The sequence below is a fragment of the Bombus pyrosoma genome, linkage group LG10 (assembly GCF_014825855.1).
Source record: "Bombus pyrosoma isolate SC7728 linkage group LG10, ASM1482585v1, whole genome shotgun sequence".
Lineage (NCBI taxonomy): Eukaryota > Metazoa > Arthropoda > Insecta > Hymenoptera > Apidae > Bombus > Bombus pyrosoma.
Window position 1 is genome coordinate 10391486 of NC_057779.1, and position 24913 is coordinate 10416398.

The 24913-nt window shown below is 39.6% G+C and overlaps 1 protein-coding gene and 1 long non-coding RNA gene across 4 annotated transcripts in view; one reads left to right on the plus strand and one right to left on the minus strand.

Annotated features, from left to right (window-relative positions):
- The window catches only part of LOC122571612, a 98525-nt gene that overhangs the window by 59218 nt on the left and 14394 nt on the right, over positions 1-24913 (plus strand). The window lies entirely within an intron of this gene.
- Positions 772-24913, minus strand: part of LOC122571599 (tyrosine-protein kinase Drl) — a 104103-nt gene continuing 79961 nt past the window's right edge. For both annotated transcript variants that reach the window (XM_043735557.1, XM_043735558.1), the window contains 6 exons: positions 24074-24248; positions 16748-16952; positions 8864-9020; positions 7545-7812; positions 6683-6869; positions 772-5169 (listed from right to left, as the gene is read on the minus strand). In XM_043735557.1, the coding sequence (XP_043591492.1) occupies positions 4921-5169; positions 6683-6869; positions 7545-7812; positions 8864-9020; positions 16748-16952; positions 24074-24248 (1241 nt within the window). In that variant the 3' untranslated portion in view covers positions 772-4920. The remainder of the gene's footprint in view (positions 5170-6682; positions 6870-7544; positions 7813-8863; positions 9021-16747; positions 16953-24073; positions 24249-24913) is intronic.

Genomic DNA, 24913 nt, shown 5'->3' on the forward strand with positions numbered 1-24913 from the left:
TCCAAACATTGTACTATAGTTTCAACGTCGATAATCAGGTTATTAGCAGCGGGGTTCCGCGTGTTTGGCTCTTAGATATCTATAGTATAGGTTTCAATCGATTAGAAATTTGTCATATAAACTCTACGCTTTATTATCCATTGTTCGAATAGCGCGGTTGCTTTTTTATTTTAATACGCAACGGGTTTTATACTTTGCGCGTTGAAATTGAAATTGAAATGAAATGAAAGATTTAACGTAATTAAAAGAGGAAACGCGTAATACGATATCAAGCGTCGAAACGAAACGAAAGATACCTTGAAACCTAATTTGGAATCTTAATACCTTAACTTAAATTTCCTGGAAAAGAAGTTGAATCCAGTTCACATGGAAGATTCTGGTTAGAATCTGAGTTACGGTAAATATACGAAGAAAGAAGGTGATATTCATTGAAACAGTCATCAGGGAACGGGACGAGTATAGATGAAAGAAAATTTTAATTTAACTCATATTAAACATACGAATTGGTCATGATAGCAGATTTCGAACGAGATAACAGATAAATTTAGTAATTTCCGATGTTTAATCAGTTTTAAATAAAGTATATATATAAGAATAAAGTTATACAACGTTTCCAAGTGTTTCAAGTGGTAGGTACTTTTGCTTCGTTAGAAATTTAACATATTTGTACATTGAATCGTAAAAGACGATTAACGCGTTGCACATTGACTTGTGAGTGGACAAAATACGCAACGATAGGTGAACGGGATAAATAAACAACGCACTAACATTTTTTTTTTTTTTTTTTTTTTTAACACGTATATTTCACTTTCCGTTGAAAAATAATGCCGTAAATCGTCGTAGGAAATAATAGAATCTGCACAAATCAACTCACTCGGCGCACCACTATTATTCGCTAGAGATATTTACAGTAACTGGAACTGTCTCATGATTGAGGTCTTTGGTTGCGTTCAGGGGGAGGCGGAATCGAAAGGAGGGCGTTTCGACCTTCTGCTCCGCCGATTTCCTCTTCGGGAACCCTCGTGGAAATTAGAGAAAGAGAGGGTGGACAACGTTCACGTGGAGACACGAGGCTTTCTTTTCATTGTACAGAGATAGCGAAAAAGTGTGCAGCGCTAGTCTACCCTGTTCCTCCATTGATAAAATAAGACATCGAGGAAGTTACGATTACCGGATACATCATAGTGACGACGATTTCGTAAAATAAATCGACTTTAGGACGTCGTAATAAATAGTAGCGAGCAATAGTTACTTTAAATAGTAATATTAATTAGTAGTAGTGAAATGCTCGTAGGCAATAGTTACGAAGAGAGATGGTAGATTCAGCTTTTTATAATGCGTCGAAGAGGTATAGTCGAAAAACGGGGCTGGGAGAAAGGGACGAGAAAGAGAGAGTGCGATAAAGTTAATGGTCGTAGTCAGGAACATGCGACATTTACACATCGAGTACATTTAAACGTGTGTGTTACGTCATCTCGCGTCTTATTATGAATTTTCCGCCGCAATTATCGCTGTCGCTTCGATGGTTTTAAAGAAACCCAACAACAACTTTCCTCTTTCCTACGCAGCGAATTAAATATATCTCTTCTCGCTCTTGTCCATCGACTTATAAATTAAATGTTATCCTGTATGTAAATTACTTTATGACTAGACACGTAAAGCACAAAAGTGGATCGTTGATTTTCAACATTGAATCGACGATGCTAGATTATCGAAGCGACGTCGAACGACATATATTTTCGGAATAAAATGCCTCTTTCGATAAGCTCGTGACTAAGGTCGACATATTATTAAACAATTAGACTAGAAAAGACTAGAAAATAGCTTTTTATCCTTAAATATATGTGTGTTTGGTATCTTTAGTACCTAAAGACGTATACGTATATCTTTTCGAATAAAAATATCCTACCAATTTCCGTCGAAATATCTTACGCTTGAAGAATAGGACTTGACAGTGATCGATGCACGCAGAGCGCGTTTCGTTCAATAAACGATTCGTAATTACACGATGAACGTATTAAACGCTAGTTTCAAATAATCCTTTGCGATTTCCCATTCGGATTTACCAGCGCATCGCCTATCGATTCATCGATCGGCTGGAAATTTAATCGGCTAGTAAAACACGAGTCTTCGAACGTAACTTGCCGTTTGTTAAACGCCAAGATGTTTTCACCACGAGATTTACGGTACACTTGTCACGAGGTTGGAGCACACACGTGTCAAATGATAAAACTAGAGAAAAGTATCGCGGAGACAAAACGGTGACAAGTGTCCGCTTCGATTAATATAATAGAACAGACTGGACGAATGGCGGGAAGAATAAGCCGGACCGCAAACAGTTAAATGCTCAGCGAAAACCACGACATTGCGACTTGTTTGACATGCTGCATAATTTGTGCAATCCGACGCGAGACGTGGATATTTGAAGTGACTTGCGCGGTGTGGCTAATAGGTACATAACTACAAGTACGTATAGTTCGACCGCCCATTTACGTAACAGTATATGCCTATCGAAGGTCAGACACGACAATTAGATTCCTACGCGTCCCGAGCTTTGCTTTTGCTCCCTCCGTCGTTCCGGTTACGATTATATGAAAGTTTCGCAATCGCGATACTTAACGAATATAATCGCGATCCCGCGCACTCGGACGACGCAAGCGCTTCTTCAAAGGAATCGAGAGGATTCATCGAAATCAACGGTTCCATGTTCCCAAATTGTTTTGCCTTATCCATCGAGACAGGGAATAGTAGCGATACCATGCTATTCGGACAAATATTGTTTTATAGAATTAAGTAGCGATTAAAAAACATTCTAATAGGACAAAGAAAACGCACGAGATTGATTTTTGTTTGAAATATATAAATACAACGAGCTTTCAGTATTTTTTAAATATGCCCCGCTGTAGATGGTAAGTCGCTTCTTTTCATTCGTCAAGGATCGATGTTGCAACCGATAATAGAATAGAATCGAATAGAATAGAATAGAATAGAATAGAATAGAATAGAATAGTATAACAGTAGAGTAATTGTTAATAAATTCGCACTGACGATCTTTCTGATAAATTTCTCTACAAAGATGACTGCAACCAAAGATAATGCCGAAACTTCGCAACAAACGCATCGCAAACCTCTCGAGCCTCTTATTAGGTTCATGGAACGTTAAACGTCCTTGTCCAAATAGAATCATCTCGATACTGTTTCGTGTCTAAACGGATAATATAAACAATCACAAATTACATACGAAAATGCATGTAACGTTAGTTTTATAACTCTCCGCGTGATAGGCCTCGATCTTTTTTTACGCAATACGACACATTCGCATATTTGTGCTTGGATTGTCGCATCATCATCAAGCTTTTCAGAAAATACATTCGTGATACTGAGTTTATTTCAATTTTTACTAAATTATTCGTATTACGTACTTGGTACGAGGGAAATTATGTTTACGAGGTTGTGTTTAGGAATCTGAGTGAAATTATTTGTAAATGTTCGCACGTTTGCGAAAGTTTTAATAATCGGAATAATTTCCCGGAAAATGCGTTAGCAAGAGGCGATATACTGTATTCTTGCCTGTGTTCTGTCTCCCCTCTTGCTGCAAACTTTCCCCTTTTCCAGCTCGATGCATTATTTATAAAATCGTTGCAAGCAAATATTTTTCAGGTTAACGATACCGCACAGGTAGCTATACATGCGCAGATAACTTCATTTATAGGTTGCCAAAACTCTAGAGCTGTTTTTATTATTCCGTATGAAGAGTATATTTTTGTGTAATCCAATATCGTAATATTATACCATAGTCGATATCGCGAATGTACTTGCGAAAAGACACTTGAGAAGAACGCAAGACTTTGTACTCTTTGCTTTGAAATTTGCTAGAAGAATTTTGCACGAGTAGCTGAACAGTCAAATATTGACGCGAATAAAAGCGTTTGAAAATGTCTAAGAAAATAGTCATTCGGTTAGTTTCGACCTCGCGAGGTAGCAGTTTCGCACATTTTGATCGAATACAATTTTGATTATAGAGATTTTTGGCTCAGCGCTCGATTCGACGAGACCGTTTAAGTTTCACGGAACATTTTCTCCCAAGTTGGGCAAGTGAAAATGGTTGTGATATTTTCATAACGTGCTCCGAGATCATGGAAATGTAGCGACATTGTAAAATTTGGAAAAGAAAGGAACCAAGGAGAACGTTGCGAAAGCGCGCCTGCGAACCGATGATGTAACGCGCACAACGGATAGCGGTGATCGCGAGTTCACAGGCGCCGCGTTTTCTGTCGCGTTATAAAAAAATGTTGCGCGCTTCGAGCTCCTTCTTTTAACTGCTATGGACGGATATATCCGCATCGATCTTTTCATCACCGATCGGGCCGCACTTTGCTTCTTTCTCCGTAATCGAATCGTTTTAATCCGCGGAATCGCATCCCAGTCTTGGTCAACCATTTTCGGTCACCTGTTTCGATTCTCCGGCTGCTCTCCAAACGGAATTTCGAAAACAATGTGGCCCGCCGATACGCGCCAGAGGGAATGTCGAGTACCGTTGCTGACAATCAATAATATGGCCAGTGATTTTCAATTCTGTACGATTGCAAATGGGCAGTGATTTTCAATTCCATACGATTGCATCTCCACTTTCGAGTCTCGTCTTTTTTTCTTTCCTTTTTTTAATGAAAAACCACGCCCTTCTGGGCGGTGTTGGTTACTTTCAAAAAATTCGTCATTCATCGCCGAGCTATCTTTATCGTGAGTCTCTCTCTCGATGAGTCTTCGTTTTGATTCCCGCTCACGTTGAATCCTCTTTCTTGCGTTCAGAACTCTCGCGAGGGACGTTGACGGAAAGGTTCCGCGACGTGATTCGAACATATCATTCCAGAATGCTTTGCTGTTTCAAGGAACATCGTGAGACGTTCGCGTATAAATATTTTAAACGAAGCCGCCCAGGGCATCGTGAAAGTCTTGTAGATAGGCGAGAAGTTGAGGCATGGTCGGCCGGTCTCTCGAAAGGCCTAACCAACAGACGGCCATTACGGCGAAAAATTCGTCCGGGCATGGCCTCGGCTGGGCCAGTCGATAACCATCTCGAAGACACGCCATCATTTCGAAAGGATCCACCTCGACGTACGGTTGCTGGCCCATCGTCGCCAATTCCCACAGGAACACTCCGAACGACCACTTGCAAAAAGAAAAGAAAAGAAAATGAATAATTACTCGTCATGTTTGATAAGAGTTCGCTTACGTTCACGTCACGTAATTACTCGTATAATGTTTTTTCCAGTGTTCATAATTTTTATTAATCAAACGAACGATATAACGTTTACCACTTTCTTACCGCGATCTCATCAAATCCGCGATTCTCGATAAAATGTTTCTCTTTATTAAAATTCGAAACTACCGAATTCCTCGTTATTTAATAATCTTATCCATTTTGTCCATTTGTATGTCTTTATAGCCGTAATAGCTTCTTTCAACGTAAAAAACGCTCTTCGATAATGTCAGTTGAAAATGATTTACTTTGTTACAAGTATCTACTTTCATATTTTATGTATCAGTGTGATAATATCGTAACAAAAGTTACAACGTGCGTTATATATGTATCTTTCACGAAGTATAAGCAAATTTAAATAGGTAACTATTTATGGAGTCGCTTCTCATTTAAATAAATTTCCTTTCTACGTTTTAAAGAATCTTTTTTCCTCAAAGAACCGATCCATTGGATACGAAATATTTTTTTGTTTCCTGTTTCGTTCGAAAACGCGTCATAATTTAACCTGTCGCAGCACGGATACAAATTCGACTAAAGTTTGTTTTAATATACCTAAGTAATTTTTTTTTTAATTCATTACTCATTCACAATCGAATCAACCTGCGTGTACGATAGAACTCCGTTTATACGAGTTAGTCGAAACATAATGCGAGAGAACAAATAATTTACATAATTCCGATTCGTGCGATAAAAATCAATCGATTCTCTCCATCGGCTATGATCAGAGCATGTACTTTAATACAAATATTTGGATCATCAAACTACAACACTACGCTACAATGATAATTCCATGCTTCATAATCATCATACTTGCGTATAATGGGAATATCAAGAGCCGATTAAATTGGTTTTTGAGAGCCGATACGCCAGCGATTTTCAACTAGAGTGCCGTGAGAATTTTTCAAGTACAAAAACGACTATCCTGAACCAAATATATTATACTTCTTGTAATTTTAGTTGCCTTTCTGTTGACTTTCGGTAACCGGTTTATACGTGCCACGAGATGAATAAAGTTAATATATAATGAGATATAATACATACGAATAAAATAAAGTATAACGCGATGATAAGACCGACGTTTGTAATTGTCTATAGACTCGTCTTGTTGCTTGAAATGTTCTCTACGTTCAGATTCTTGATTTCTGAATTAAAAGTCAAATTCAGAGATTAGATCCTTCTAAATTAATAGAAAGGCGTCTGACGTTAATATACGTAATAACGTTTTACTTGAAAATGTGTTATAATAATATACGTATGTGTATAGTATATTAATAGTAATAAATAGTAAAAATAATCTTCCAATAGATAATTTAAATGTATATAGTCTACTGATTTTATTAGAAAATTCAGTCGTCCATTATCGTCAGGGAGTGGTACAGCTTCAAAAGTTTATTGGAATTCAGTACGAATTATGGTCCGTACCACGTCCGTCGCCGTGCTATACTGATTGTGCTGGAGAGTCTCCAAGGCCATCCAACGAATGGGTCTGTTCTCGTTATCACCGAGACAATGGTAATCCTGAGGGAAGAGATCTCGCGCCAAAGCCGTATCAGCTAATCGCACGCGAAGACTGCTTGGCTCGATCAAACAGTTTCTGGCAGCGATATCCCTGGAAACATATTGTCGATTATACAGGATGTTGCAAACAGCCTTCTTTCCAGCCAAACTTTGCGTCAGCATGTTCAACGGTATAAATGCTACAGATACGAGAAAGCTATTAACACGGGATGATTTGGAAGCCGTAACATAGACAGAAAAAATGTAGTTTCTCGCGTAATTTTTACGATAGGCTCTTTCTGTGCCATGATTTTCAAATCACCTTGTACAAATATAGGTTGTTTTAACCAAACATAAGTTTCATCGACATAATTTTAACACAAATTGAAACGAAGGATTAAAGCACGTCACTTTAATCTCTTCGGGGATAAGTTTACCAAACACATTTATTTCCTATTCTTTAGTTATTTGATCGAGATAGATAATTTCGGACAATCTGGTAAATTGGCCTGCTATTACAATTTATTACAATTTTTATTCACGCATTATCTTTCAAGCTTCGAACATACAATCGATTAACTACAAACATATTTACGCATTCGTCCATCTTATGAAAACAGTACTTTATAATTCCATTTGAGAAGCAGATCTCATTTACACGTTGTTTGCATAATTTACACCTACTGGCAACGAGTGGTATTTGCGTATCTTAGTCACTCTCTGTGACAGCAATTCAGTTCACATTCTAATCAATCTACCGAACAGAGAAATATGTAGATGCAATCACCTGTGCAAGAGCCCTCGACCGTGCAAGAATGCCCCTGCTCTAGCAACCTGCGCGCCAACGTGCACCAAGTCCCTGGTCCCAGGATGATGGTTTCCGTCGGTAAGGTACAACTTCAAATTCAACTCGCCTGGCGAACTCGTGTACGCCAATAACGGGCAAGAACTATCCAGGCAGGCGGCGGCGAGCGAAGCTATGTTTGCGTGCGCTAATCCTGCCAGCTGCGAGCCCTCGACCACCAACAAAGAGGCTTGATAAGCCGATGCCACTTCTAAAATGATTAACATCTCTTATTAATTCCTGCAGCAATTTCCGTTATCCTTCGTGTTATCGTTAACGCGTTTGAAAGTTGTAAAATTTAGGCTATAAGATATTAAACAATTTACAACAATTACGATCTTCCGATTATTTTTGTCGCCTTTAACCTATTTAGTTAGTTAGTCCTATTGGACGTATTCATTCCGTAACGGATTTTATTGAAATATTTTCCTCGTTTCGTTTCATCGTTTCCTTCTTTTCTTTCGTTTTACGAATCTGCGGCAGATACATGATTTTCTACCTTATCGCACGTCGCTAGCCTAGAGTAGTACAACTTGCGTTCAAATTTCAACACCTGTACGCATAATTGAAAATAATATTATCGAATAATATTTTCAATTTTTCGTACCGATGTTGATAAAGTTGTTCAACGAAGTACGTTAAACATATGCATATAAATCACCTGGCGATATTTGATACTTTGACATACAAATGGTAAGCAAAGCAAAATGTTTTTCCCCTCATCGAATTGCATACATTAGATTTAAAAACCTGACACACTTAATTACACATTCAAAGATAAACATATGAAACAACATCTTTTTCTTATGAAATTACGTTTTTCTACGCAGTGTAACTGCAACATTTTATTCGATTGTAATTAACATATTTATCAAAATAATCTATGAATACATTAGCAAATCGTAAGTTACTTAAATATGTATTATAAGGAGGAGTTTTCAAAGTAAAAAATCCTTCATCATGAACTTTATTAACATCGTGTTGGTTGATAGAATGACACATTCTCGAATATGTCTGATCGTAAAAGGTTCGAGCATCGAGCCCTTGCAACCTACTTATGTACTTGCGAAACGTTTCAAGAGATTTGTAAAGGTGTTCCAATTAATTTAAAAAGTTAAGAAGAACAAATATTTTGCACGATATCGATTTGTTTCGTAAAAACATCAAAACGACTCTCTTGCTATTCCTAAAGCGACGAGTCGTTACTATTCCTAAAGCCTGATATCACGCTACTCTCCAACACGATACTAATACATCGATACCTGTGACTGTCTTTATGATGACTTCTTGTTCACGGCCGACCAATTCCAAGGTACCTTTGTAGACGCGTCCGAAGGTGCCCTCCTGTACGAGATTGCGACAGTAGAGCGCAGACCTCGATACCGCGAGTGCCCTAGCCTTCTCGCAAGGATCGGTCGACTATAAATTAACAGACAGGACACGAAGGTATTAAGCCTGATGCGCACAGACACCAAAGAGATTCCTAAACAATTTGCAACCGTTCTCGGCGTCTCTCGATCGCGTCACACGGCGTCTGCATAATTCATCACAGAACAAAATCCCTTCGCGGGGGAACTCATTAAAAAAGCATTTGTCGCCTGTAACAGGATACGAAAGAGGTCGCGAAGTCCCCGAAGGACAAGAAGAATGGCAAGAAGAAAAAAAGAGGAGGACCAGCTTCCCTTCGCTCCCTCCCCTCTACCCCCATTCCCCCCTCCCCCTCCCCCCACGTCCGGCCGTGTCATCGTTATATCGTCGTTTCCATCGTAGCCACATTCCCCTTTGTTCCTCGACGGTTTTCCAGCGGTTCCTGCGTTGCGAAGCGTAGGACAGCTCCGACGGGGAGCAAACAGGGCTGCAGGGAGACCGGTTATTCATTAATTTCAATTTTCCGGAGTTTTGCCTTCGGCCCCTCCCATTCCATTTGCACGCGTCTACGCGTGCACCGAGCTTTGTACGTGTACGTGCGAGACTAGCGACACTAGCGAGAAAGAAAGAGGCAGAAGACGATGGAAAACCAGCTCTGAAAAGCATTGGCGGCGTGCAAATTACCGGAGGGCGTGCCCGATTTGAAAAGTAACGCGATGACCAAGTTGAAAAGAAAGATTCCCCGAGCCGGAGAAAGGATGTCGCGGTCGAGATCATTCGTCGAAACTTCGGCGACAACGTTCGACGAGGATACGGCCGGCTAATATCACGACTTACCGTGCTCTGTAATTCTTATCCGACGCGACGACCGAAAAAAGATCTACTTCGAGCTAGCTTCTTTCTTCCGCTTTGTCCGCTGGTTTTCATTACCGCGTTTCGTTCCGCTCGTCGGTTTCATTCTCTCTTCTCCTCTCCCCGGTTTCAGTTTCTCCCTTCCTAATTTTCTTTATCGCTCTTTCTCTTTTTTCTTTTCTTTTTGACGCGAGAGAATTCTTGCCCTGCTCGTTTTTCGCTTCTACTCTCTCTCTTTTCCGTTTGTTAATGAAAACGCAATGAGACAATTTAAAATCGGCCAGCGAGCATGCCGGGAGGCTTATAAAGGACCGTCGCGGAGTTCGAAGCGTGGAATTTGGAACGCGGAATAAGCTTATAAATATAAATAGAAACGAGAAGCGCACCTTTGTTTAACTGATAATCGCAACGCGAAGCGACACCGCCCGGCGCGGTGCGGTGCGGAGAGAGAGAGAGAAAGAGAGGGAGGTTTTCCGGTAGTTGGCGGGACGCAATAATTTCGTTATTATGGAAAGCAAAGCGGATGCTTCCATGTTGCTTTCGCCATGGTTTAAACGCGATAGCCGACACCGCTGCTAGGCACTTTTAATTATATTGTTTGCAACCAGTAACGAGGTTTTCTATGGCGAAGTGAATTACGCCCGAATGCGCCGCGTGCTATAAAAATAAGACGCTAATGATGTTATCAAATGCTTCGCGTTATTCGCCGATATAACGCAGCAGTGATTAGATTATTAGAGCACTTTACGTGCAAGTTACGCTTTTGTAGTTTAATGCTATGACGCAGGCTTTATCAAACCGCGTAGGAAATCGGCTATAATGCATGGTCTCTGTTTCAAAGTTCTGCTTAATTTGTTCCACGTTTTCCTTTGTGCGTTTATAAAAAGTGTTAAATACACCGATTCGCCATAGTATTATATCACTGTCATATACGTACACGTGTACGCCATAATTGGCCACAAGTATGCTATATGTAATATTAAAGGTGTGTATATAAGTATGGAAACATACTCGTTGTGTTTATCGGAAAATTCTAAATTCCAACTATTTTAATCGGTATCTCGTATTAGAACGCACATATGATGAGAATTAAATAACAGATTTATGATAAAATAATACTGAAAACATTAGTAGGTATCGCACACCTCCCTCATCGACTCGTTTACTGTGTGGTAAAAACCTTAATATATGCATATGTCAAGGTTGAGGTCACAGAGACTAGATTTCTTTTTCTAAGAATATTTTTACGATATTTTTCCAAATCGCATATCTCAAGAACTAAAAAGAAAAAATTAAGCCGAAAATTCGAAGCTTGCGTTACCTAGGAACGTACCCGTTTACAATCTACGAGAAAATAAATGCAAAGGATCGGTGCTGCGTAAACTTTTATCTACGTGTGACAATGTGATACATTATTAAACAAATAAGTAATAAATAAGAATAAAATGTACGTAGACGATAGGTTATCGTATAATCTTAAGAAGAAGGAAAAATTGTCGTGCGGAATTGAAGTTCCGTAGGAAAGGTGTGTTTTCGTTTGATATCACGTTTCGTATATATCACGAGTATATGCTGGTATTACAATTCGATTGCAAATTGGAAGCAAATATCGTGGGAGAGACAGTGGAAAATGACGCAAACGCGGTAAATGAGATTTCGGGAAACGAGTAATAAATATTATGCCCCGAACGTTGATTATTGTTATTTGTTTCGTGTTCGGCCGCGTGGCGATTGCTTTGCTCATCGCTGAATTGCTCATCGAAGCAAATAAAATTTTTCAATGCTAACAACTACGTCCGACGCATAATTAACAAGCGGCTGCTATTAGTTTGAAAAAACGGATTCGTAATTGCCGCGAGAAACGAATGGGAAGAGGAATTGAACCGGCTGCAAACGTATTTTTTTGTAATGAATGTAGACTGACGAGTCGCTTTTATACAATCACAATCGGTCTATTGATTTAACGGCGCCAGCAGCGAACTTTTTGCTGGACGCGTACGATGCAGCAATTCGATTTATTTATCGAGAGGGTCTCGTCAAACGTCGTCGTTTGTTTCCCGTTGGAGCCACTTTGAAAGCATCGCTTTTAGGCACCGCCTAGCCTCCTCGTCACGAGGGTCGTGTCGGAAACTTTTAATTTCAATCCGGCTAATTAATAATACAGTTTCCGATTTAACTACATTAAACACCGTCGACCATGGGACGAAAGACGATATCGTTCGGTTGGGAATTCGCTAAACCAGAGAATCGATTTATACATCCTATTCGGCGCGTTTAATGGTGACAAGTTTAAGAGCTGACTACGTTGCTCTTTAATTCTCGGCTAGATAGAATTTTATTCGGCAAAGAAACGAAGAAGTAAATCGATAAGAGAGGGGAAAGCGAGAGGATATAAAATTTGAACGACGCGTGAAACGTGTATCTGGTTTAATCGAGTTCGATTTTAGGAATTTCGATATCGCTTGTAAGAGCTGGCAGAATTTATTAACTTGGATAAAACCGAAGTATAGAGTAGCTTTACGACAAATTTACAATTTACGCCAGTGTGTTTAAGTCGTGTTCGACAACTAACGTTCGACGTTAGGTACAAGTACGATATAGATGATGCTATCAAAGCAGTTGGAAGATAAAGCGAATACACTCGACATTTCCTTCTGGCACCGAAAGTTTTCCAACGTTTCTACGTCGTTCGATTATTTTTAAACGGAATAAAAGTTCTTCGTTACACAGAATCCATCTAGAAGCTTCATGAATAACTGCAGGAATTGTTTAAATAATTCAAAGCTTCAATTTCAGTACACGAGTTTACATCAAGAAGCTTGATCGAAGATAAAGCGACGAGAACTTCTTGAGCCAACACTGATCCGAATCGTCGATTCGAGGGCCGACATTTACAATTAAGATACAAAACGTTAAATACGGGCTATCAGCCTATGCATGTTAAGCAGTTTTACCGTAGCTTCGCCGTAATGTAGTTTCGCGCATCATCGACTACAACTATTTTCTTGCCTTTCTTTCGATAACGAAAGAATGGCTATACTCCGCGTCTATCGGGAAAATCGGGAGGAAAACGCATCTGTTCTGAAACCGAAGGTCCCCGGTAAACAGGAACAGTAATGGCTTCTTCAGCAATGGGATCTCAAGCGTATCATTTTACAGGAGGGATAAGACGTTGCTGCATTACATGACTGGCTGAGTTTGAAGAGAGCTCGCGAACGAGCGAACGAGCGAACGAGCGAGCGAGCGAGTAAGCGAGGGAAAGGGTGCGGAATCAGGGCGGAGGATAAGTTTTCCCTAAGGATCGTGGTTACGTACAAATATGTGTTTGTGTGTATGTGTGTGTGTATACTTGTATATTCGCGTCTGAGGTGCGCGTACTTACGTCTGTACGCGTTTGTATAAACACTCCTCTCTTCGTGGTTCTTCGTGTCGGTGACGCACAGTCGCCGGTATAGCAGGAGGGTGGCGTTTCAGACGAGGACACCGAGGGTTCAGGCATACGCGTATACCCGGTAAATTGATCCAAGATCAAAGCCGAAACAATCACAGGACCCACTTGCAGTTTCTCTCTAGCTTCTCTCCGCCTTTCACCCTGATTCACCCCCTTTCTCTGCCTCTCTAACCGCGTGTGTAACCTTCGTCCGCCCCCTTTGCCAACCTCCTCTTTGAATAGCCGAGCACAGGTGGTACCGAGCCGTTTCTTTTTCCCGGGAAATTAATGTAAAACGCTCGTTTCGAGCCGGAAAGTGCCGGCTAGACTTTGTTACGTGAATCGAGCCATGCCCGGCTGCTCTTTCTAAACTCCATTGCATATTTATTCGACATTTTCGCGATCTCTGTTTTTTTCTCCTCCTTCTTCTCCCCGTTCTCCTCCCTTCTATGTTTTCTTTCTTTTCGTTTTAAATACGCACCAAGCGGAAAGGCGAGTCACGTCGAGTTGTTGAAGAGGTTATTATTCTAGCTATTTCGCATTTACGGCATGCTGTGCCCCGTACGTCCACATTTTCATACGTACATACGTTGTTCGTCGATGAATTTGTATCGTGCTATTTTGTTGAAATTGCGGAAATCATGAAATCTTTGTGGAATCTCGCGAAATGTCGTATCGCAAAGTATTCGATTTCTAGTAACCTTGTCTTATGCCTCCTGTTTACAGAAAACTATAATTAGTTCAAGGAATTAGCCTGCTTTTACCGCTTGCACTGAAGTGTATAACAGTACACAGTAGTATAGAAAGAGATAAGAACTACGATAAAATGTGCTAAAATGTGAATTTCTTTCCTAACGATGCCACAATTTTTCGATAAGTCGCTCGAAAAGAAGGGTTCTTATCGAACAAAAGTACATCGTCTCCTTTCACACATCCTTCGATTTATGTACTTGATTCCATTGAAATTTGAATTCTAAGCGATCAAAGAGATCAGCGACTGAAGCGTGCCTGGTCCGAAAGCAACGGCAGAAGCGAATAGAGGGATCGTGTTCTTTAATGGAGAACGCGAGAAGGTGAAAGGGCGAAAAGAAGAAGTCACGACCTCGCCGCGCCCGCACCCGCGCCCGCGCCTCGTCGTCGTCGTTTCACCGCGTCGCCTCTATACGTCTTCTCGAAGCAGGATAAAAATTGTAAATTGTCGATTTATTCGCTTTATTAATTATTCACTCAAGCACCGATGATCGATTACACAGTTACACTCGGTTTCCCTTTGTACTCGCGTTGGCATATAACGAGGGTCTTGTATTTGCATTTATATGGAATTAAGAATTGAAATTAGGCAACGACGATGATGGCTTTTTTTTTTTTTTTTTTTTAAATTAAGAGAATAATATCACAGGGAAATTACGCTTTAATCGTTCGTCAAATCGTACGACTATATGCGTATTGTACGTATACCTTCGATCGTCTTTCGTGTCAATTTGCGTCGATTGCGACAAACAATAAAAAGGCAGTGTGTAGATACATAATCTTGTGGTTGAATGTAACAAATTTCCTTTCTTTAGTTTTAATAACATTTTCTGTCAAGTCAGCCTTTCACAAGGATACATGTTTTCCACATTCCATAGATAAACTGGATCGTTTATGATGAAATATGATTTTTCTAATATTACTTTAAACTCCGAAGAAATCTAAAATACTCTACAGTACTTATCGATATTAATGCATTATATAAGTATTTGTTACATAAAGTGGAAACTTTTCGAATGTTCACGGAGAATTAACTACATATCTTTGCATTGTATCGAACTTTACCTTAAATTCCTTTAATATTCTTTCAAATAACGCTTTTGGGACTCGAAGGGAAAAATTTATCTGACCGATAACTTTTGCCACACTTCTGTACGATTCCAAAGAATTCCAGGTATCTACAAGCAACAAAATAAGACGAATAAAATGATTCTTCTTCCGGAAAGTCGTGTGTCCGCAAATCAAGTATCGGATTACATGTAGACTCAGGACCAAGAAAAGCAGATCTTACCTTTTCCTGCGGAGGGAATTATCTCCCCGAGGAGGACGGAGCAGGAAGCTTGACAGAAGCAACAAGAGGCAACGGGAGCAAAGGAGGGGGGGGGGGGAAAGGAAGCGAAGGAAAAGGGGTTTATCACGTGTACCAATTTCTGGTGAACGGTGTGTGTTCGCTCGGTTAGAAGGAAGTTGTAGGTTGGCAGGTTCGAAGCAGCTGAATAAAGAGCCGAAAGGTTTGAAAGCACTGGGAGGAGAAAGTTGTTGGTAGAAAGTGGCCCCTACGACCGCAAATTCGATAAAGTTTTTGAATGCACCTCTCGTCTTGCACGCGAGGCCAGACGAGACTGGCCACGCCGGAGAACAGAATCGTCTCGCAGCCTTCGTTTTCGTTACTGAAAGAACGACGTAGAGAACGTAAAGAGAATACAAGGCGGAGTTGGCGATGAAGATGCAGCAAGGATAGAAAGAGAAGGGCTGAGAGAAAATCGGATTTCTCTATGAGAGTTCCTCATCTACCTTCGACTTTGTTTCGCGGACTGCTTCACCGCTTTTAAAGCCCATTACGCTATTCGAAGAGACAAAATAAGCCGACATATTGAATTGTCCAATCGTATACGAGAGTCATGGTTTACGAGTTTGTGAAACATTGTTCTTAACTCATTGACAAGCTAATTTTTGCGCACCAGCACGTTCCTGTATCCGTATCAATACGTATCTCGATGATAATTTCTTTGTCTTTATTGGTCATAGATATCTGAAATTCTTTGAAACGTACAGTGGCGTGCGAAAGTTTCCGGTCAGATAAATTAAAAAAACAGAAAAATATCTTTTTAATTACTATTAGAGTAGCATTTGAAAACGCAATTGAAAACACGATAATTCGCATTTTCTATTTTTTTTTCTTTTTTTTTTTTTTTTTTTTTTTTTTTTACAAGAGAAGCAGTTTTAAACTTCGGTACGTTGTCAATCGATTCGATATTATCAAAATTGTCTTTTTCGTTAGCTTTGGAGCTAAACATGGATTCTTCATCCCTTCAACGTTTCTTAAATATTATTTATCATAATATTTGATAATTTTTGTTTTTGTTTCAATAATAATGATAATTTTCAATTGTCATCAATTTGGAAGGATCGACACGATTGAGAGATTCGTCTAAAGAAACAAACACTTCTAAATCTGTCGTCTCGATACTTTAACGCGTTTTCAAGAATTTAAACCAGCTCCGTACGATCTCCGTTAAATCGTATATCACGTTCAATCAAATATAAAATCGATTAGACCGTGGCACGGATGTTTCGTGACACGTAAGATAGGGCTGCACTCGGTTAAACTCGGAAACTTTACAGGCAACTCGGCAGCGCATCTCCTGCCTGGAGAGTTTCACATTCCGCCGGTTCGAAACCAACGTATGCAGGTACTTAATGCAATATCTTGGCGAAGTTTCCGTAAAATGATTTTGCACTATACCTGGCTCAGATGCGTCACATGGCTGGAAGCGTAGTAACTCGCTCTGGAACCGCAAGGTCTCGCATAGAGTGGCTCTAGGTCGGCAATGGTTGCGTAACTTCCGGAATTCGCGCTTCCGGGTCGTGGGTCGACCCTAACCAGGACAGAACTTCTGGCTAAGCCGCCGGTGTCTGCCGCCGAATTGCTACAGCAGGGCAGTGTTTTCCTGAAAGAACAGACGATCCTGTAGCCACCGGTTAATGATTATACACGAGGCTAATTATTTCTGCAACGCACGACATGCTTTGCACCGGGACCCGAGTTGCATGAGTTATAATCGCGAGACACACTTGCTACCGCTGCGCTGCTGCTAGCTTTTTCCTGCCTCATCGCTGCATTCATTCTAATCCACTGAATTGCCTTTGACACCTCGATGCTTTTATGCGAATTTCCAATAACGCTAGAACAAGGATGACAATCTCTCGCCTACGATAAAATATTTTCCATTTCTTTTCAATGTTCTAATGGCGCGAGATGTATTATTTGAAATTTTTTGTTCAAAAGTTTAGCCAGAAAGAGGTTGTAGCTTGCCAGTGAAATTCATACTACGTAATGAAATATTTATAGTTCCACATTTTTATTTCCACGTAATGATAATTTATTCTATGAGATAAAATAGTTTTTTCTTGCCATGTTAATCAGTCTGAGAATCAAGTTTTATGACTTCGTTTATTATTCACATCGAGTTTCACAATGTCCGCATAAATCCCGAAGATCTTTCGTTGGTTTTTTCCTGAAATTCGTAACTCGACGTAACAGAAGGTTGGCGAACACATTCGGCGACGTATCCGGTATGATCGATCCCGCGAAAAGTCCTCGTGGCGTGTGAAATTACCGCTTAGCCTGCGGGGAAAAATTTTCAAAGAGGGTCTCGTTCCCCTTTGCAGCGAGATATTAGAGCAGAAAGAGGCTCAAAAGCGGCGAGACAGAAGACGAGCAGAACGATAAACGGAGGTACGGATACCGAGAAAACTAAAATACCGAGAGAGAATTCGCGGAGGAACGGTAATTCCGATATTTCGTCGGATTTATTGGCCGTTTTGCGCATGTAAATCCACTACCGCGATTCGGCAAAAAGGTGAACGAAAAAGAGAAACACATTGCGCCAACGATTTCAAATATTCCACGCTCGGTTTTTTTCCCCAATTCTTTGTATTCATGTCCGAGGACGGGCTTATATTTTATGCCGTAGTACGAGCTCGGATTTAGCATGCCCGATTTACTTTATTTCGCTGCTAGTGACACATCCGTGCGCGATAATTTCTGTATAAATACGTAGCGAATACATAGCAAATACGTAGCCGTAATTTATCGGTGCATTAAATTAAAAAACGCTGTTCAATTTGTAACGTTTACAGTCGACTTTATCGCTACAGGCTGTTTCAACATTGATACATGGATCGTTATGCATGAACCACTGTTTACATCCCGTTCAATTTATATGAAGTTACTGACATTTCTCGAACCAGTTTCACGTTTCAACAACACGTACATAAAAGCTGTTTCGGTTTCCTTGTAAATTTTCAAATCTATATAATTGTTATAACCGGATGTTAGTTATTCCGTTTAATTACGACGATCAGTAATAAGATTTTGATACTTTTATTTCAAATATCCCTAACGATAAATATACGTGATATATAGTAAATTTCATGTCCTTTAATATACTTGATAATCGACGATAAGACAACATTTAATGGATAGTATTGGCCTTTTATCGTATTAGAACTTTGCAGTATCGATATATTTCATACGCACCGGTCTAACGAGATCATAAACTTGATATCGTATTTAAAATAAAATGCTATACACATTTTTTGCGTAAAGATATTATCAAGAGCATAGGACGAAATATCTACTGTACATGACGAACAATAAGGAACAAGCGCGAAGAAATTCCTTGTCTCTGTTTGTGAATGGAATATTTCGCCGCAAAGGACAACGTGTTCTTGTCCAATCTCAAAGTCGTGTTTTACGCCTAGAGTCGAGATCGACATGGTAACGGGAACGAGGGTGCAAGGGTGGATGCTGTGTTTACTGGAGCGGACGGATGTAAAATCTGCAGCCTCGCCCCCGAAGGAGACGTATAAGGGCCGGAGAAGGACTCTCGTTTTCCCGCGCGTTATCAGCCTGGAAAGACTCAAAAGAGCTAATATATCCCTCGAGAGACAATTGGCCCATGCCGCGCCGGGACTTCCCCAAAGCGAAAGACGCCGCGGGAAACGAGGTAAGGAGGCATTTTCAGAAGAAGAAGGGCTACTTCTGTCCTCCCTTTCTCCTAAAATTTCCGTTCCATAAAAATATTCCCCTGTTGGGGGGCCATGATAAAAGTGCCTACTCGATGTATTAAAATTTCAGATTACAGCCTTAGTGGTTGTGGACGTTTGAGCAATGGTCGAAAATTCATCGGAAACTGTTATTGAAACTGCAACTACCGTTACTTTGCGAAATGAAAACGAAACGAAATGTTTCCGTTAAACACATTCGCAATGTACTTCTTGGTAAAATGTAATATCTTAATAGAAGATACCGTCTTTGCAACTATCTTAGAATCTACGTAAGAATCGATGGTTCGCCTAATACTATTTGCAAAATATAATACGTGACATTACATATCGTATAAATGTAAGAGCAGAATGTATTTTCGTTAGATACGCGAGTTTTGAATGATTTCAAAAAATCGGTGATGAATCAAATATGAATCGAAAGATAAAACATGGAAAGTTTTTTGTTCGTTCGTGATAATCGAGCTATAAAAGTAAATATCTTTTATGACATGAAACGAAGCTATTCTTTCGAGTAAGCATATCTTCTTCGTCGTGGGAATAGGTAGGTAAAAATTTAATGCCGCCCGCTTCCAAATAAAATTCCTTCTCCCCTACAGATTTTACAGTTACTTTCGCGATAAATATACCGCTACCGAGAAGTAGGAGGAAAAGATATGTGCTGGAATATATTGCACTTTCGAGGTTGCGAGTTAATTTTTAATTAGAAATAATTTCAACAAACTATTTTTTGAGAAATCACAGTTTCCGCTATTTCGCTGTTGTAGATCGCAACAGGTTTTAACGTATGCCAATAGCGACATAAAGTAGATTCTCCTTATATCAAAATATTCAAGAAATTCGATAGCTACGCTCAAAAATTATTTATACTTACAAATTACAATTCCGATGATCAAAATATTATAAGCTTCTACGTATTGTTCGCGCAACAGAAGTCTATTAATATTATTACCTTTCGACCAATATTATTAATTAGTAAATTATTGTACAACAGGCTCGTGGCGCAACATAACGTGATGATTTACTGAATTGTACGATCCAACTACGAACCACAAACCCTCGTATCTATAGAGGTATTTTATAGAAAAAAAACCGTAACAAATACACAAACAAAAAGTGTATTTCGAACGTGAAATTATCAGATAATTCTGGAAATAATGAATTCATCTTTATTATGATCAATTAATCGTTACGTTATTATACTACGTTTGTTGCAACACTCGTCTCTCTAATCTGTATACTTAAGAACAAAAAAAAAAAAAAAAGATTCAACGTTACTTTAACGCGGAAGTGAAAATTGATATATTTACGAGTCTGGCATGAAAAGGATAATACGTTGAATGAATAATACATTTGAACACGACGATACTCAGTAGACGATAAGAATCGGTAGTAGAAAAGGCAGAAATAGGTACGTATTAAAATTAGCGGCTCGGTAATATTCGTCGTCAAAAGGGATCTCGAACTATTTGCTTTTGAAGAAAAATTCATGACGAGGAGCTTCAAAAGATTTAATAATGCCCGTCAGGAGACAATTGGTCTACTTTGGGGGAAATCGGAAAGGCCGCGTACAAAGGGAACGAAGATGAAAGGTCGGTGAAAGTTTTTGCCTTTTGATCTCATTTTTATAATTTTATCGTGCTGTGAGATTCGTTTCGTCGATATCGGGCAATCGAGCAAGAAAGTATTTAATTCCTTAATACCAGATATAACGGAGTTTCAATTGAATGTGTAATTGAAGTACCTACTTACGTAACCTAGAGGCTCTCCTACCTGCCTGCCGTTAAGTAGATTTCTCGTACGCTCGAGCGTTAAATACGTGTATTGCAAAGAGCGTCTCTTAATTAAAGTTAGACTTGGTACGGGTTTTAATCTAATAACGTGCTTCGTAGAACATTTATTTATAATACCTCGCAGGGTATTTCTGTTAATGAAACTATTTCATTTAATTCGAATACATATTTCCAAGGTATTCTACCTGCAGAATCGAGAACAAGGCGATTTCTAGACTTTAAATTTTCACAATGATCAGCTGACACGTATGTGTGGTCTTTCGGCTTTCGATCGAGTTTTTAATTAGATCAGCGAATTAAAACTTCAGCTTCGGGTTTCGGGTCCGCCTTGAAAAAGTGAACTGGAATGTCCATGAAATGTCAGAACAAAGCGCAATGCACCATTCAGTTTTCATGGATATGTCAAGAAGGTGATTATACACGAAGAAAGAAGTTAAAGATACAGAATACGATTTTCTTCGTACGAGACATGTTTTTAAGAAACTTGATTAATTTTGCTTGATTTTTATTCGTGCTTGGACACACCGTCACTCGGATCGAATCAAATGTACAATTTTGTAGAAATTACAAGCATCGAGCAAATAACAGGAAAAATTGTTTCGGTGTTTCGTAAAATAAAGCACGTAGACCTTGGAATATGTTCGTAGAAATTGTACTTGCATCTTTTTTGGACCTACTTTTGCTCGTGAAACTGCCTTGCTATTTGGACTATGTCATGTCATAATTTGACTATGTTATGTCAGTCCTGTAGGACGGAAACAGATTGCGATATAATCTGTCTATTAATTTATATATTTGAATCATCTACAAAAATTATAGCGACGAAGTATAAGCGGTTAATTGTTAATTGTAAGGAGAAACAAAAATTAGAAACGAATAGAACGGAGTGGATCACGTTGTCGAAAATTTGAACGATACTTTTTTTTTTTTTTTCGTAAGTCGCGTGAAAAATCGCGTGCCAAAAGTCTAGGAAGAACTAATATATTCAAAGGAAGTATACGACGAGTTCGCATAAAGAAGAGAAAAGCTGGAGAGGTAGTATAGAAGCAAGTACAAGGGAAGTAAAAGTTCTCCCTTCTTGAAACTTTGCCTCAGATCTTCTTTTACCGCAATCTTCTTGGATAAGTTGCTTTGCTATATACGTATAGCTAATAATTTATGCATCATGAAATAGGTTATAAAAGCTCGATGGAAAAACCATCTTTATACGATGTTCAGTTAATGTCTGATATCAAACACGTACTTATCACAACGGTATCTTTCAAAGTTTATAGTAACTTTTTAAGTATATAATATGTATATATATATACAGATATCAAATTTTTGCAACTATCGCATCTCAACAGACAAATTACTGTCTATATCTAAAAGTCAAACGACTAAAGTAAGAGAGGAGTCGAAATAATTTTTACAAGGCAGGCGAATCGGACGCGAAGAAAGAAAAATTGCGGTATAATGACTTCATGAACCCTTCGGAAGCTTTCATTCTAGACGGATGCGAAGCATTTCAGTCGATCGGTACAAATAAGAGAAGCATTTTCCCATGATGCCAGACTGAGCTAGTTCGTTCCGTACATCTGCAAAGGAGACAAGTGGTTCGCACAGAGGGAAAGACGAGTCGAGCGGAGGCGAGATAGCAGGAGAAAAGGCGAGGAACAGGCGAAGATGGAGAGCGATTCCATCCCTCTGAATTCGCTGCTTACATTCTCTCCCGCAGGAGTCCTCTTTCGAACGGGGGCGTGTAGCCGTGCAATAAAATGTCGGCTGCCGTGGCAAGCGACCGACGTATCACCGGGGCTTATTGAAAGGATATTTCATGCGGACGAGTTCCTATCCAGCTTATCCCATGAATTTCCCGCGGGGGTGTAGAAATCTTTCTCTGCCCTTCTGTCTCTTCCCTAAGGTGAACCGGGCCGAGAGAGACCAGCCCAACTCGGCAGTTGCCGTATCCAGCGGAAGATTCACGACAACCGGCAACGTACGTCCACGACTTTTCACTCTCCGGTTGCTGGTGGAAAATGAGAATGCGCCTGGCGCGCGCGCGACGATACGTGAAAACCTGCCAACCGTGCGAATCTTATGAGCAGTCAGTGGCCTACGCGTCGCCGCGTTCCAACGTCCCGTTTGCCGCTGATTTTCATTTATTCGCTTGTGTCCGATTCTATTCGTGACATGATCAGATTAGGTCGTTTAACAAGTGGCTTTTATCTTCGCGGGAAGGTACGCTTATTCGCGTACGTTTACGACATTTGAAATGCCAATCAGAATTTAAAGCACTACTGAAAATATTTATGTATTCTTCGTCTACAAAATACAAATATAGGCGGCAAGATGGCCGCCTGTACTGCATTTTGCAGTACTTGTACCGATTTCCCGAAAGTGGCAACTACAAAATTTTCCCCTTTGCATTTACAGCATGTGTACTGCTTACTTAACACTACTAATTAAGAAGAACGATCATTGAACTGAAGAAACATATCGCTTTGTGAGTACATCAATCCCGTAATATGTTTTAATCGGTTTTCTAACGTTTAATTCGAAGACGATAAATATTCATTAAAGAACGGCGATTTAGTTTAGTACAAAAAACTTTGTCTTATTCTTCAAAGCGAATGATAAAACGGCATTGTTGTAAAGTTTCTTACGTATGTACAAAGGTATCGATAATCTCATCTGCATCGTGACGATTTATTCGATAACAAACATTTTTAAATACGAATCTTAAAGGTTAGTTATCAGGACATAAAACGGTGCAGGACACGCGTCTGTTTCATTATCAGCACACAGCTTACACTGCGTCAGAAATTTTAATCGAACGATTAATTTTTGATTATACAAGAGATGCTTACAAATTGAATTTTGACACGAGTTTCCGATATACTTGCTAGTAAAGCTTCGTTTAAACGTTTAACTATAGAGATTAATGTTAATTAGCCGCTTTAGTCTTATAATTAATCGACTTATTTTTGTTAAATTAACGATAAATAATTAGAAAACGGGAAAGGAACTTTTTTGTATTCGCAGCTGTGAATTTGACGCGATGAAAGAAAGGAATTATTCAGATAACGTCAAGATTCGCAACTTGCAAAGTATATTTAACCATTACTTTCGTCTAACCGAGTTAAAAGTAAATTTCCTGGGCAATTCGTACGTGAAACCGGAATTCGTAGCAAAGTGATAACCGGCATATGGAAATTGTATATACTTACTGGGATTCTTGAATGCGAGCCTTGCTGTTGCGAATGTACACGGCGCTTGCTACGCTTCCAACGACTAATATCAAAGCGCACGCACAAGTTGCGGCGATATAAAGAGCTCCAGCACCATTCACCAAAGGTCCTGGTTCCAAACGTACCGAATCGTTTCTGGGAGGTGTTTGTACACCTGCAACAAAAATCCTAGTAATTTCGTTTTCGTATCTTTGAGTAATCCGACTTATCGTTTCTATAATATCTAGCTATGTATTTCGTGCTCCGTAATACATGAATCAAAGTGTGGAAATTACGTATGTACATCTCTGCGCACAAATACTACAACATTTGCTGAAAATGAGATAAATAACGAGTTAATAATATTTTTCGATACAACGTTAACAATTTTAAGAATTATTATCTTCTCTAAAGTTTTAAATTAAGATATATGTATATAAGGATAGATTTTTAACCTTGGTCAGAAGCGCTTTCGTCGATCAACTGATTAAATTTATATACACATTATTAACGATAACCTATAGTCAAGGAAACGCATCACGCGGCGTTGAAATCTCGTTAAAAAATTTGGCCATGCACTTTGACAGCGTAATAACAGAGAAACGCAGCCATTAACATAGATTCGTGAGCGATTTAATGAGCGGACTCCCCTGTACTGGCGTAAAATAATTGTATTACATTCACAAAATGTGTTGAAGCCGCATTACGCCGTAGACGATCCATTTTACCGATTGAACCACACCCTCCCTCCCTCCTCCCTGGCACGGTGCATTCCGTGGCAAGCGAGACAGGTGATTTTATCGAACAATCGTTGACACGCTGTTCGATTGTTCGTTCTAC